This window comes from Tamandua tetradactyla, chromosome 6, assembly GCF_023851605.1.
Source record: "Tamandua tetradactyla isolate mTamTet1 chromosome 6, mTamTet1.pri, whole genome shotgun sequence".
Taxonomy (NCBI): Eukaryota; Metazoa; Chordata; class Mammalia; order Pilosa; family Myrmecophagidae; genus Tamandua; species Tamandua tetradactyla.
The window spans coordinates 74,264,619-74,279,742 of record NC_135332.1 but is presented as its reverse complement, the minus strand read 5'-3'; the positions used below and the strand labels follow the sequence as shown (position 1 = coordinate 74,279,742).

Here is a 15,124-nt window from a genome sequence, read left to right as displayed (position 1 = left end):
TAGTCATCTGTGGTGATTCACAGAAAACAGACTTGCTCTGGGCAAGGAGAGCCGCAGGCACAGTTCCCCTAAGTGGACAACAGCCAGTACCTCCAAAAGGTTGCAGGTCCCTCAGCTGTAACACAGAGAAGATAGCCAAGTGTTGGGCCAAGCTGGAGCCATGGTGTGGGAAGGAGTGCTGTGTGCTCACCCGCCACCTCCCAGATAGCCTTGAGAAGCTGAGAGACCAGAAGGCCTGGGGGCAGCCTGAGCCTCCTGTATCAGGAACAGGCCAAAGGAAATGTTATCAGTTTGTACTTTAATGAACTAAAATTTAGTAACTCATCTTCAGCGCCAGATGACACAGTAGTGAGGAGGTGGGTGAGGGGCCTGGGGCAAGAGCCAGCACGGCCCAGCCCTGAACAGTCTCTTCTTCAGGGTCCCCCAGCACAGGGTGCAACAAGGTGGGGGGTTGGGGAGGGGTGTCCTGCAGCCAGGCCCTGGAGATGGGCCACAGGGCAGCTGGCCTCAAGCCTCTCCCAGGGAGTCACATGTTTGTACTCATCCGGGACTGGCTGTTGGCTGGTGTGAGCTCCCCCTGGCTGCCTTCTCGGGGTGGAGACTAGACAGACAGACAGACACAGCAACTCAGCCAGGAGACCCAGCCTGGCCTGGGGAGGTGGTCCCCCCAGCCGCACTCACCTTGACGTGAACCTGGTTGCGCAGCACGGCAGCCCGCAGGATCATGGCCTTCGCACGCCGCTGGAACTCCTTGCCCATGAGCAGGGACCTCTCAAACGTTGTGCTGCGCTGGTCCACATCGCGTGCATACAGCGTCTTGCTGTGGGAGTCGATGCGGGCACTGACCAGCCCCTCCAAGATCAGCTGGGTTAGCTCGTCCTCCAGGGCGGCCACGGTAGTGTTGAAGGCCATGGCCATCTTGCGCATGTCAGCGGACACATAGGGGCTGAAGTACTGCAGGCAGAGGGACAGCCAATGCCTCACTGCTCCAGCTGCTGCACGGCCAGCCACAGGCCCACCACTTACCTGGATGAGGGCTCGGTTGCGAATCTGGGTGTAGAGGGTCCTGACGTGGGGGGCCAGGTACATGTCCAGGAGCAGGTTATCCTGGGGCAGAGAGCCAGTCAGGAGCCGCCTGCCACCGCCTAGGTGCATGAGCCTACCTCCCCCGTGCCCACCCTCCGTGCCCGGCCTGGCCCCTCACCTTCATCTCATCCAGCATCTTCAGGCAGGAGGCATACTTGGACTCATAGAACTTGAAGATGATGTCCCGAACCTGGGGTTCCAGCTCCAGGAACAACTTGAAGGAGCTGCAAAAACCTGATCCTCAGAGGAAGCATGTCCAGCCCTCCCTGCCCTGCAGATCGCCAAAGGGAGGGGCTGTGCAGCCCCATGTCCACCCCTCCACCCACCTGCTGGAGATGACATTACGTTGCAGTTCCTGCCGATCAAAGGTAGCCAAAGCACAGAGGCCCCCGTAGACAGCCACGTTGCTGGGGGAGAGAAGCTGAGGGGCGAGCAGGGCAGTGGGTGAGACCAGGGACATGACGGGAGCTGGAATGAAGCCCTGCCCGCTTGTAGCTCAGAGAACACTAGGACCTCGCGGTGGAGACCCGCATGTGCCTCACCTCGGGGAAATCACAGTGGTCGAAGGAAGCCAACAGGAAGCACTTGGCAGCCTGCTTGTACTTGCGCGCAGCCAGCTCAGCCAGGCCTTGGGGGTGGGGGGGCCAGGAAGAACGTGGGGACCATGAAGCCCACAGCAGAGAAAGCCCACCCAGCCCAATGGCCAAGAAGTCATGAGGCCTGGTCGGGGCCCCCCCTCAGCTCAGCCCCCAGCAGCCTCAAGGCTGTCACCACCGCACAGGAAACCAGCTTCTAGAGAAGCCCAGCGACCCAATTGGGAGGCAGCTCCTCCATCCCTGACTATGGCAAACATCCCTCCCCGTGGGCCGGGGCTGGGCAAGCATCCCCACACCCATGGCCAGCAGGACCACCTATACTGGGCTGGAACAGGGTAATGGACACAGGGAGAGCCACAAGAGGCTTAATGAGTATGATGGCTGCTGCTCCCCACTCCGCTGCCCCAGACTCACCTGCAGCACACTTGAGCTTGGTGAGGATGGCCTGAGTCTGGCCATCCCGTTCCCCACGCTGCTGCAGGGGGGGAGGACACGTGTGAGGCAAAACCCAAACAGCACCAGAGAGCAGCAAGGACCAGGGTGGTGCCAAAGAGGAGGTTTCTGGGAACAGGGTCCCGTTACCTCAGCAATCTCCGGGGTGGACTCGGCCTTACTGACGTAGCTCAGCACGTGTGACCAGTTTTGCAAATAGACGCTGACCTGTCAGGCAACGGCCAGGCTGAGCGGGGGCCACGGCGGGCAGGGACCACCAGCCCACAGCTCCGGTGGGCCCCGCCCCCTCCTGAAGGCCCACCTTGATGACGTTGAGGCACATGTTGATTACATGCTTGGCGCTGGTGCAGTAGTCACGGGCCCGGGAGTAGCATTTGAGGGCATTGCTGAGGTCCCCACAGTCGAGGTAGTGGTCACCCAGGTCGTCATGGCCACGCCTGCAGGCCCCGTGAAGGGACACAGGTCAGCGGGGGCTGGTGGCCCAGCTGCCCTCCCGTGGGCAGGGCCAGCACCTGATGCTCTCCTTGATGGAATTGCCTTTGTAGTTCTTCAGGTCCGTGTCCAGCTTCTCCAGCTTCAGCAGCGCCTTCTTACGCGTGGCCTCCACCCAGGCCGTGTCCAGGGGCGGGGGCTCCACAGCACCCTCAGGGATGCCATCGGGGGTGCTCTGCAGCTCTCTGAGGGAGGGCCCAGCTGTCAGGATGACAGCCAGCCCCCTACATCCACCCCCAGCCCCTGCCTGTCCTCATCTCCAACCAAGAAGGTGCCCCTTTAGTGCCAGGCCCTGCACAGAGCAGAAGCAGCTGCTGCCCCACTGGGGAAGCCCGGGGGGAAAAGGTCACAGCAGCCAGGGCAAGAGAAGTGAAGCAAGCTGCCATCTGTGTAAGCTCTCTTCTCAGAACCAGAGTAAAGACGTGAAGGAAAAAGCCAGGCAGGTGTGCACCTGCCCTCAGCTCTCTGCACTGGGGCAGGAAGGGCCTTTCTGCTGTTAACTCATCTCTCTCCTGGATGAGGTCAGGAAGCCTTTCAGTCGCTGCTGGCATCCCCACGTCTTGGGCAGGCTGGTGGGAGGGCCAGGCCCTGAGCCCATGGCAGCATCCTTGCTGAGCCTCTGGCCTCACCTGCTGGCCTCCGAGAGCTTCCGATGGATCTCCTCATACATGTCCACGTTGAAGGTCCTCTGCACAAAGGACAGGGCCATCTTCAAGGCCTCCACCCGCAGCGGGGGGCAGTGCTCGGCGATGAACTGCAGCCGCTCGATACGCATCAGGCCGCTGTAGCTGGCTGCATACTGCTCCAGGTCCTGGATGAGGAGGGAGGGGGACGGGGCACAGGGAGGGTTCAGACAAGGTAGGCAAGTTGGAGCATACTGGCAACAGACAGACCACTGGCCTGTGTCAAAGGGACTAAGCAGGGTGGGCTGGGGGCAGGGTCTCCGTAATAGAGCCTTGTGCAGGGGGTGGGGAGTTGTGGGGGCAAGTTGGACAGCTCTGGTTACTGCCTGCCAGTCAGTGGCAGGGGAGAGAATTTACAGACCAGCCTGAGGAACCACACTGAGGCTTCAGAGGTGGGTTCCCAGGAACACAGGCTGCTAATGGGGGGCAGGGGGGTTGTGGGTCTTGAGCATGGTAAGAACTCAACAGAAACTGACAATTAGAAACTCTGAAGGTTTCTGGATCAAAGACAAGACCAGACAAAAACAGGACCAGAGGGGTCGCCAAGAAAAAGCAGTCCATCTGCTGGGTGCAGACTGTATGTCCCAGCCTGGCCCCCCTCACAGAAATACCCTGCCGGGCCCCATACCAGGGTGGGGTTCTCCACCACGTAATTGACATCAGGCGCATTCTGCGGATCTTCCTGTGGGTCCACGTCGATCTGCATGGGCTCCACTGCCCCCTGCAACATGGGTGGGCCCCTTGGCACCTCAACTGGGGACTCCCCAGGGAGGGCTGCAGAGACCCAAGCTGGCACTGTCCTCCAAGTGCCTCTCACAGCAGACCCCTCCTTCCCACCATACCTCCAAGACCACCACACCAGTGAGGGAGCTCCTCAGGAGACCCTAGAGGCCCACGGGCAGAAAACCTCATGCCCAATTCTAATTGCTCATCCTTGGGGGGAGGACAGCAAACATGAGAGGACAAATTCCACAGGCAGCCCTGGGGTCCCCTCCACATTCCCAGCCACCATCCTGAGGCAGCCTCCTCAACGTCACAGAGAAGACACGATGCAACCGTGCCCCCAGGAGGCAGGAGGGCCTGGCCACAGCCTTGAGCAGCCCACGGGGTAGATGATAGGTCCCAACAGCCAGAGCAGAGGTACTGGGGTGGGAGAATGGGGAGGGAGACACCTCAGAGAACCCTATGGCCCCAGGGGGAGGCAAAGGAGGGTCAAGGTGATGGTTTGAGTCCTCTCCGGAGCAGGCTGGCAAAAGCTCCAGGATGCCCGGCCTCAGGCAGGGACACCAGAGGCCCCAGCATCCCTGCTTTGAGAAAGCTAAGGGTGCGGGCAGCCACGGGCGCCCTGGGTGCTTGTCTCCTCCCTGCCCCCGCTCCTGGCCCTGAGGCCCTGGCCGGGGGCTGGCAGCCGGGCAGGGGCAGCGCGGACGCCGCTGCCCCCCTCCCTCGGCTGCAGGCGGGCGGCTCTGGAAGGTACCTCGTAGAGCAGCGTACACGCCGACAGACTGGCGCTCAGGCTGAAGTCGCCGGCCGTGCCGGGCAGGAGCAGGTCTGACCTGCTGCTGCGAGGGGTGCAGTACAGATCTGTCACTGACGAAGAGGCCGAGCTGGGGGCCGAGCTATCCCTCATCCTGTCCTGACTGTCTGCACCCCCCGACCCTGACACAGAGCTGGCTGGCTGCTGAGGGGAGAAAGAGCGTTAGCGGCGGGAGGCCCCGCGCGGGGAGGCGGGCAGGCGGGCAGCGGGCACGGCCCAGCTCGGCTCCAGAGCTCCCGCCGGGGACTGCGCTGCGGGGGCCAGGCCCCGCGCCCGCGCCCGCGCCCCACGCCCGGCGGCTCCGGCCGACGCCAGCAGGCCAAGGCGGAGAACGAGCCTCGGACCCCAGCCCGGCCCGCGGGGTCGCAGAGCCGCCCGAGCGCCGGGCCCGGGACAGGGCCCAGAGAGCCCGGCCGCCCCTCCACGCCCCGCACCAGCCGCCCAGGGGCTCGACGCCGGCCCCGGCGCGCGGGAGGCGGGGGACGCGGAGGGGCGGCCGGCGGCCCGGCCCGCGGCTCGTTACCTGCAAGTTGAACACCTGAACCGGCAGCGGCATCTTCCACCTCCCCCGCCGCCGCGCGCCGTCCACTTCCGGGTCAGCGTGGCCGCCGCTTCCGGGCCGTGGCGCCCAGGGCGGCCGCGGCTCTTAAAGGGGCCGCCGCGCTCCGGTCTGAGGCTCGGGCCGTGCTCGCGGCCGCCGTCGGGGGTCGCCGCATGAGCCGGGCGCGGGGGGCGCTGTGCAGGGCCTGCCTCGCGCTGTCGGCGGCCCTGGCCGCTCTGCTGCTGCTGCCGCTGCCCCGCGCGCCTGTCCGGGTCCCGCCCGCCCCCGCTGCCCCCGTGACCTCCGCGACTCCCGCCCTGCCCGCCGCCCGCCAGCGCCTGCGGCCCGACGACGTCTTCATCGCCGTCAAGACCACCCGGAAGAACCACGGGCCGCGCCTCGGGCTGCTGCTGCGCACCTGGATCTCCCGGGCCCGACAGCAGGTCGGCCTCGCCGCCCGGGACCCCCGACCCCCGGGATCCGGGCCCCCGGGACCCAGCTTCGCCGCCCTCTGGGGTGGGCCGAGGCCCCGGACCCCGCCCCTGCGGCTTGGCTGCCGGCGTGGTGGCCCAGCCCCGGGGCCGGAACCGCGAACCCGCCGACTGGAGCCCCGGTGGCCTCGCTCCCCCTCCGCGGGCGCCGTCCCTGATCTCCGGGGTGAGGGGCGGTGCCCGGATGGCCTCCCCCTCACCCGGGCCGGGACCCCAGAAACGTGTCCAGAAGTTTGGCGACGGGCCCGGGCCAAGCCCTAGGAATGGCGGCGGCGAGCCGGCAGGGCGGCTGCAGGGGGTGTCCCCTCCCCGCGGGGTCGCTCCCTCGTCTCACGCACCTCACCCTGCCCGGGCACAGGGGCAAGGGCCACCTGAGGCTGCACAGACGTACCGGCCCCACACCGTGGTCCCTGGGGAGCACCCGGACAGGAGTCCCCTCCGTGCCTCACAGGGTCCTTCCTTCCTAGGCTTTCATCTTCACTGACGGGGAAGACCGTGAGCTCCGGCTGCAGGCAGGTGAGCGTCCACTCCCGGAGCCCTGGGGCTCTCCCTTGGTGGTGGCCAGTAGTCCCTTTCTCGGCCTCAGGAAACACCCAGGTCTGAGCTTCGCGGTCCATAGATAGGTTTCCTGTGTTCCTTCTGCAGATGAGTGCAGGGAGGCCAAGGAACTTGCCCAGGCAGCCGGCCCAGTCCCCAGCTACTGCTGCTGCTAGCACCAAACACTGCCCATGGGTCAGGGTACCACCTCGGCCGGGTTTCCCCGAGGGTCCTCTCCTGTGGTTTCAAACCACTGGGGTCAGCAGGTGAGGGCCAGCCTGGGCTGTGGTGGGAGCCAGGCCTCAGGGGTGCAGCACAGGCCCTAACCTTGGGGCTCCACCTGGGTGGGGCCACCTGGCCTCCCCCGTGGCTCGACCCGTGCTCCTCTGGGTCTCATCCCGCAGGCAGCCACGTCATCAACACCAACTGCTCGGCTGCACACACCCGCCAGGCGCTTTGCTGCAAGATGTCGGTGGAGTACGACCAGTTCATCGAGTCAGGGCGCAAGTGCGTGATGGCTGCATGAGACACACACACACACACACACACACACACACACACAGGCACACCCGCCACGCACACCAGACCTACAACTGTGGGGTGGCCGCGTGAGACGCAAACACTCACGCCCGGGTCCACCCGCCATGCACAGTGCACCCATAGTCACATACACTCACAAGGGCACCAAGCAGCTTGTTAGGGGTTGAACCCTGCCCTCCGCAAAAGCACACTCGGGACTCGCACTCTGGTCCTGCAGCGAGAACCCACTTGTGTATAGGACGGTTGAAGACGTGACTTGATAAGGTGTGTCCGAACTGAACGAGGTGGGTCTTGACCTAACCTGGTTGAAGTCTTCGTAAGCAAAGGAGACTGGACACAGAAAGAGGAAGCCACGGGGAACAGCCAGAAGCCAGAAGTCAACAGAAGTCGGAGGAGAAAGAAGACATCGCCATGTGCGTTGCCAAGTGACAGAAAAGCCAGGTAGCCAGAAAATAGCTATCCTGGAGAAAGCAAACTTTCCAGCCTGTGAAACTGTGAGCTGGTAAACTGGTATAAGCCCACTCATCATACGGGATTTGTTTTAGCAGCCAGGAAACTAAAACACCCCCACACTCACCCCATGCTGCACGCATTGCAGCATTACACATGAACACTCATACGTTCACCCCACACTCACACTTATGCTTGTGTACACACATGGACTCACAAATGCAGCTGGAGAACTGAGATCCCAGGTGGACCCTGAGCAGGCTGAGGTGTGGGTGTGGGTGTGGGTGTGGGTGGGTGGCCTCCTCCTCCTCCTTACAGACCCTCTCCTACCTCACAGGTGGTTCTGCCACGTGGACGACGACAATTACGTGAACCCCAAAGCCCTGCTGCAGCTGCTGTCTGCTTTCTCGCCCAGCCAGGACGTCTACCTGGGCCGGCCCAGCCTGGACCACCCCATCGAGGCTACCGAGAGGGTCCAGGGAGGTGGAACTGTGAGTGTGGCCAGGGAGGGGACAGCTGAGGGCCAAGAGACCCAGGCTGGGAGGGTGGGAGCTCCGGTGATAGGCTGCGGCCACCTGCAGGGTTCCCGGACGGGGCATTTCTGGAGCCGGAGGAAGTGAGCACAGAGCCTGGTGAGCCGGAGAGGGCTCTGGGCCAGGCCGGGAGCATGGGGAGGGGCCTGGGGGCCAACACGACCAGTTGGCAGGAGTCCCCGCACCCCTGAGGGAGAGGCTGTGGGGGAGCCTGTCCCTCAAGGAGCTCTTGGGGGTGGCCAGGGATGGCGCTAGGGCATCCAGATGAGCGGCCCGGGATGGGCATCTCTGACCTGGGCTCCCGCCCCCCAGGCAACTACGGTCAAGTTCTGGTTTGCCACCGGCGGGGCTGGGTTCTGCCTCAGCCGGGGCCTGGCTCTCAAGATGAGCCCATGGGCCAGGTAAGCAGGAGCAGGGCGGGCAGGGTGGGGTGGGAGGCCGGGCAAGGCCCGAGGGGCATTGACCCCTCCCCGCTCCACCCCAACCCCCACCCGCAGCCTGGGCAGCTTCATGAGCACGGCGGAGAGGGTGCGGCTGCCAGATGACTGCACGGTGGGCTACATCGTCGAGGGGCTGCTGGGCGCCCACCTGCTGCCCAGCCCGCTCTTCCATTCCCACCTAGAGAACCTCCAGAGGCTGCCAGCCAACTCCCTGCTCCAACAGGTAGGGGGCAGCCTCCAGCCGGGCAGGCGGACAGGAACCCGGGTGGGGCCGGCACTGCGGGCCCTGGACACGTTGTCTCCCCACAGCGTCTCTTGTCCTCTCCTGTGGCCCCTGCTCTTCTCATGAGCTGTGGCTGGGGGCAGACCCGAAAGCCCAAATTTAGGGTATGTAGGGTGGTTCCCTGCCTGTGAGGGGCAGGGGGCAGGTGTTGGGACGGGGTTACCAGCTCCCAAGCCCAGGTGTGGGAAGGAGCTGCCGTGCCCATGCAGTTGGGTGGGCACAGACACGAGCAGGCGGGACCCTCTGGGTGATGGGGGGCAAGGGGCAGCTAGGGCAGGGGCCTCCTGGTGTTGGGGGCCACGGGAAGTGGAAAGACGACAGGGAGCAGGAAGGGTTGAGCCCGGGCCCGGCGAGGGGGTGGGCAGCAGGTGCTGTTTCCAGGGCAGGGTCCAGCCACGCGGCCTGGGGGTCTTTCAGCTCCACCCAGGCCCACCTGCAGGGGGGACAAGTGCAGGGCCACCTCCCACAGCCATGAGCTTGGAGGGCCCCCCAAGCCACTGTCCCCTCCGTGTCCACCGCGAGCCTCTGGGCAGGGGTGTCCGTGACGCAGGGGCTCTCGTCCCTGGAACCTGCCCAGCTGGGCTCCCTGGGAGATGTCAGCCAGGAATAGGGTGGGGGCAGAGGTATTGGGGTGCAGTTCTGGACTCGGCCAGCTGAGGGCGGCAAGTCTTGTCCACATGGGGTATGTCTGAAAGGTTTTTCTTGGTCGGCATCCGTCAGGGGGCTGAGCAGGGGCCGAGGCCCTTCTCTTGGCTGGATTCCAGACAGGGGGACACGGGGGGAGGAGCCGGCCCTGAGGGCAGGTTGGCCCCACCCCCACCCTCATCCCACCCCCAGGTCACCCTGAGCTATGGGGGTCCTGAGAACCCCCACAATGTGGTGAACGTGGCCGGAGGCTTCAGCCTGCAGCAGGACCCCACGCGGTGAGTGCACAGGGGACGGGCAGCGAGGGGCGGGTGGGGGGCGGGGGCCCCAGGCCTAACCACCCGTCCTCTCCTGCAGGTTCCAGTCCCTCCACTGCCTTCTCTACCCAGACACGGGCTGGTGTCCCAGGCGGCGGCAGGGCTGACAGCGGTTCCTGAGTGGGTGCAAAGGAGCAGGAGGCCCCTGACCCCGCCACCCGCACGGAAGCTGCTGCTGCCACACAGCCCAGCCTAGGGCTGCGGGCCGCCCTGGGAGGACAGGAAGGGGTGGGCGGCGGGGGGCACTCCAGGGCTGGGGGTGCTGCTCCTGCTCACTGACAGAGAAACCAGGACTGCCGCCAGGCCACCTGCTCTAGCCTCTGGCCTGTCCCACCTGCTGCCCCTGGTGGGCACAGGTCTGCCACGCCCGCCCCAAATCCCCGGCCACCCTGGGGAGGCTTCAGGCTGCTGGGCTCCTGCCTGAATAAATACTCTTTGATCAGCTGTGACTCTGCCCTTTTGCCAGCAGGCGAGGGCACGGGGGGGCCTGTGGGGTATGCCCTCATGCACCCCAGGGTCTAGGGGGCTCTCTGGGGAGCTGCCCTGAGGAGGGTGGGGCTGGGCGGCATACCTCGATTGCCCCTCATCCCTGTCCAGGGGTTGTGTGTGTGCCCTGCGCCTGGGGTCCCGCTGCTGCCCACCTCTGGGCAGTGCTGCTGGTGAGGACGACTTGAGGGCTGTGGTCCCCGAGTCCGTGATCCCTGAGACCACGGTCCCCAAGTCCTTGGGGCCTCTGCGAGACAGGCCTGCCTCCCCTGTCCCCCAGGCCCATCCCACGACCCCGCCAGGAGCCCCAAGGTGCCGTGGTTCTCCTGGTCACTGCAAGGAACAGGGGCACTGTCGGGGTGTCAGGTGGGGGCTGCAGGCCTGTGGTCTTCACTGTGCCCTCACCAGGCCTGGCTGCTCCCCTCCATTCTCAGGAGAGGAGAGCGTCTTTTTGATGGGGGGGTAAAAGAGACAAAATTGTATGTTGTCGACCAGTCCATACCGGTTTCCTGAGCACCCATGGGAGGTCGTGGTCCAGAGAGGTAGGAGGTGCCAGAGCCTGTGGGGGCTTCCGGAAGCACAGGGCCGCCAGCGCCAGAGAGAGGCCCAGCAGTGGCTGCCACGTGGCAGGCCAGCATCCTATCCTTAAGTTATACCTGCCTGCGTGTGGGGGTTACAACCCACGCAGGAGTGAAGGGTGGCAGCTTTGGCGTCACTGGGTGCTGGCTGAGCTTGAAGGGGGGTCAGGGTGGACACGCCCAGCCCTCAGCAGCCGCGGCCCACAGCGCAGGGAGGATGAACCCGAGTCCCTGCCCCGGGATGGCCCAGATGCCTGGGCAGGTAACTGTGGCCCCGCCCTCCCTGGCAGCTGGGGGACACTTCCGCAGGGAGGGGTGACAGCAACCTGGCGAGTGTCATTACCACCGAGGAAGTGTGTGCCTGTGAAATTGTATATTGTGCATATATTATAAAGTAAGAATTGTTTAAAAATGTAAAGAAATGCTTTCTGTTTAAGAATGAAACTTCTGAAAATAGAGGTGGTGGCACAGCATTGTCATTGTACCAATGCCACTGAATTGGTGCTTACAATTTGTAAAAATGGTTAACTTTGACATTGCTTATATTTTGCCATGGTAAAATAATAAAATTTAAAGAGGGACCGAGAAACCTCAATTGTCAAGAAAATACATATATGTATTTATATGTGTGTGTGCATGTTTGTGCGTATATATGAATTTTGTAACTGCGTGCACGTGTGCATGTGTGCACATACTTACCCGCCTGTATGTTGTCCCTTTACCGAAACACTTCCTCTGTCATTCTCACCTAGCTGGGCATCCCTCTGCCATCGCTGCTGTCCTCTGTGTTGTCACGGGGTGGAGGCCGCCCACCTTGCAGCGCACAGACCGGACAGGTCCCCTTGAATGGTGCCAGAGTGCTGTCCAGCTAAGACGGGCTGCCGCCCACGGCTGACTGTGTCCTCCAAAGCACTGGGGCTGGGGGCCTGGGCAGCTTGCTGGGGGGTGAGCCAGGACGCTGGGTGATGGAAAAAAGTTGTGCTGTGGCCTCCGAGCTGAAAGAAGCTAATTTAAATATATATTTTTTGCCTGGGCAGGCACCAGGAATCAAACCCGGGTCTCCCACATGGCAGGCGAGAACTCTGCCTGGGGAGACACCGCGGCCCGCCCGATAATATTTTAATGCAATATTTAAAAGATCAAAACCCTGCAATGGACAAAATGCTGAGTAAGGCCAGGACCTACGCTGCTGACACGCGGGCGGGTGGGTCACTCCGGCCCTTCTCAGGCCCTGCACTGGGAGGCGGCTGCCCTGGATTCTGCCCTCGGGTCCTTGCGTCCTCAGGCTCCCCTGCCATGGGATGATCTCACAGCTGTCTGCGAAGGTGCATGAGACCCCATGGCAGCTGGGTAGGCAGGGGGCTGGTGGGGGAAGCTGGGGGAGGGAGGTTTGGAGGGACGCCCAGCTTTCCAGCTCGGGTCACCGAGCAGCTCTGGGGACAGGGAAGCTCCGCGGGGGCCGTCTGTGTGAGATGTAGGGCAGAGCCTGCGTCCAGGAGGGCAGTGGGCTGGGGAGGAGGTGTGGGGGCTGGGAACATGGGAAACGGGTCTCAGGGGAGCGGGAGGAGAGCCCGTGCACCGGGCCGGCAGCACTGCCCAAGGCCTGCTTGAGAAGCAAGGGGTGACAGAGCTGTCCTTGCCACACTCAGTCCAGATCTCCTGAGCCCAAGGCCCCAGGAGCACCGCACGGGTGGGAAAGGGGCCAGGGTCACCCCTCCTGCACCCACCGCACTCCACAGGGGCCCCGCACGTACGGGACATCTCTGCTCGCAGAAGCGGGGCACTTGGCCCCGCGTGCCGTTTGGCCAAGGCTGCACCTCCGTGCTCCTGGAGAGGGTGGGGTAGGAAGAAGCGGGGTCTGCCCCTGGGGCAGCGTCTATGCTGTAGGCTGTGCGGAGCTGGCAGAGTGTACTCGGGATTATGCCTGGGGTGAGGGGCTCCACTCCTACAGACGGAAGATGCTGCCATCTGCAGAGCTCGCAGAGGCTGTCAGGAGGAGGCATTTCGCTCCGAGGCCCAGGACCCATGGCAGAGCCCCCAGCAGCCCCACCACGGCGGCCAGCAGGAATCCCCACAGCAGCAGTGGTGCAGGAACATCCAGCGTCAGTCCCCTGCCCACGTGTCACAGGGCAGAGGCCCAGCACAGGCTCTCAGAGGTGCAAGTCCCCTGTGGTTGCTAGAACCATGGCCCCGAAAGGCGGCGTGACCCCAGAACCCACGGATGGATGACCTAAGATGGGAAACGGGCTGCCGCAGGGGGGTTGGGTTAAAGATCTTGAGATGGGGGAGCATCCTAGGTTATCCGTGTGGTCCTTATAATGGGGGGAGGGGGCAGAGATGGGGGAGGGGAAATGGGGCTGGTGAGGTGGAGACAGACAAGGCGAGGTAGCCACTGACTAGGGCAGGAGGCACGCCCCAGGCCTCCAGGGGGAACCAGCGTGTGTCACTTTGAATTTAGACTTCTGACCGTCAAAACTGTAGGAGGAAAAACATGTTGATAAGCCACTAAGTTTGCGGTACTTTCTTAGAGCATCAGTAGGAAACTTACACAGCACGCCCTTAGACAAGAGGGAACGGAAGATCCTGGGGGGGGTGAAGGCAGCATCTCACCCACATGGCGCTTGGGGTGGTGAATCCGTGCTTCCCACGTTGGAGGGAAGGGCCCAGGACGGAGCCAGGGCGGGAAGAGAGGACTGGTGATTTAGTCCAGGAATGCAAGATGGTAGCATAAGAAATTCAGTCAGTATAATGCACAGCATGAACAGAGTGAAGGAAAAGAAACACGTGATTAAATCACTACAAAAGATCAAAGAAACATGAAAGTAGGCAGTAACAGAAGAATTGAGGCACAAAAAAGATGTAAGACTTACAAAAAAACCAAATAAGGAAATGGCAGAAAAAGTCCTGCATTAATAATAGTTACTTTAAATGTAAATGGCTTACAGTCTTGAGTCAGAAAGCAGAGATTGGTAGAATGAATTAAAAAGCACAACCTATATGTGCTATTTATAAAGAGACTCGTGTTAAATTGAAAGAACAAGTACTTAGAAAGTAAAAGGATGGGGAAAATATGCCATGCAAATAGTGAACAAAAGAGAGCTGGGATAGCTATGCTAGTATCAAAAAGCAGACTTTAAGTGAGAACGGTTGAGGGACAAAGGACACTGCATATTGATAAAGGGTCAATTCAACAAGAAGGTATAACAATTATAGATACATATGCACGTAACAGCAGAGCCCCAAAATTTACAAAGCAAATATTGACAGATTTGGAGGGAGAAATTGTCAGGTCTACATTAATAGTAGGAGGCTTCGATACATCATTTGCAATAATGGACAGAACATTTAAACAGAAGGTCAATCAATAAATAAGAGATGGACGATACCTCTAAACCAACGGAAACTGGCAGACAGTTATGAAGCACTTCATCCAACAGGAGCGGGAGGCACATTGTTTTCTAGTGCATGTGGATGATTCTCCAAGAGAGACCATAGCTTAGATCACAAAACAAGTCTCAGCACAATTTTTAAAAATTGAAATCATACATCTCTGACCACAATGAGATGAAGGTAGAAATCAATAATAGGAGAACTGAGAAATCCACAAATATATGGGAATTAAACAATACACTCTCTTTTTTTTCATTAGAGAAGTTGTAGGTTTACACAAAATCATGCAGAAAATCCAGCAGTCCCAAATACTCCCCTATTATTCACACTTTGCATTAGTGTGGTACGTTTGCTAAAATGGATGAAAGAATATTATTATAATTGTACTATTAGTGGTTTACACTAGGGGTCCCTCTTTGTGTTGCACAGTCCTATTTTTTTTTTATTTTTATTTTAGTAATATGTATACTACCTAATATTTCGCCTTTAACCATATTCAAATTTATAGTTACAAGCTGTTAGTTACATTCACAATACTAAGCTACCATCAGCACCATCCATTACCAAAGCTTTTCCATTATTCCAAATAGAAACTCTAAATTTAAGAAGAATATGGGAAAGCTTCATGAATTTGCATGTCATCCTTGCTCAGGAACCGTGCTTATTGTCTCTGTATTATTCCAATTTTAGTTTATGTGCTGCAGAAGCGAGTATGGCACAAACAACAAATGGTCAAAGAAGAAATCACAGGGGAAATTAGGAAATATCTTGAGGCAAATAAAAATGGAAACACAGCATACCAACAACTTATGAGATGCAGCAAAGGCAGCAGAGACAGAGCTTTTCCTATTTAAAAAGAAGAAAGATCTCAAATTAGTGACCTAACCTCACAACTGTAGGAACTAGGAAAAGAGCAAATTAAACTGAAAGTAAGCAGAAGGAAGGAAATAACAAAAATTAAAGAAGAAATAAATAGAGAATTAAAAATTAATAGAAAAAAATTAATAGAGAATCAAGAATAGCAAAAGTTGGTTCTTTGAAAAGAA

The 15,124-nt window shown here is 60.2% G+C and overlaps 2 protein-coding genes and 1 non-coding gene across 9 annotated transcripts; 1 reads left to right on the top strand and 2 right to left on the bottom strand.

Annotated features, from left to right (window-relative positions):
- Positions 1–281: 281 nt before the first annotated feature.
- GPS1 (G protein pathway suppressor 1) lies at positions 282–5,478 on the bottom strand. Of its 7 annotated transcripts, none has more exons than XM_077166260.1 (14): positions 5,371–5,478; positions 4,788–4,988; positions 3,939–4,031; positions 3,257–3,438; positions 2,648–2,812; positions 2,437–2,572; positions 2,265–2,342; positions 2,097–2,157; positions 1,629–1,714; positions 1,413–1,507; positions 1,205–1,310; positions 1,027–1,107; positions 682–954; positions 282–601 (listed from the first exon to the last, which is right to left on the bottom strand). In XM_077166260.1, exons 1-14 carry the CDS (start codon positions 5,401–5,403, stop codon positions 527–529), a joined length of 1,665 nt encoding a protein of 554 aa, XP_077022375.1. In that variant the 5' UTR covers positions 5,404–5,478; the 3' UTR covers positions 282–526. The 7 variants fall into 7 exon arrangements, with proteins under 7 accessions (XP_077022375.1, XP_077022374.1, XP_077022376.1 ...); XM_077166259.1 differs by having other exon boundaries at positions 4,788–4,991; positions 5,371–5,474; XM_077166261.1 differs by having other exon boundaries at positions 2,097–2,154; positions 4,788–4,991; positions 5,371–5,474.
- RFNG (RFNG O-fucosylpeptide 3-beta-N-acetylglucosaminyltransferase) lies at positions 5,477–11,277 on the top strand. The gene is made up of 8 exons (XM_077166268.1): positions 5,477–5,831; positions 6,347–6,395; positions 6,821–6,923; positions 7,744–7,897; positions 8,252–8,340; positions 8,437–8,602; positions 9,500–9,585; positions 9,665–11,277. Exons 1-8 carry the CDS (start codon positions 5,562–5,564, stop codon positions 9,729–9,731), a joined length of 984 nt encoding a protein of 327 aa, XP_077022383.1. The 5' UTR covers positions 5,477–5,561; the 3' UTR covers positions 9,732–11,277.
- A 3,408-nt stretch (positions 11,278–14,685) lies between these two features.
- On the bottom strand, positions 14,686–14,797 carry LOC143689224 (U6 spliceosomal RNA). Its single transcript, XR_013178682.1, has one exon. It is a non-coding gene; the product is annotated as a U6 spliceosomal RNA (small nuclear RNA).
- Between the last annotated feature and the right edge of the window lie 327 nt (positions 14,798–15,124).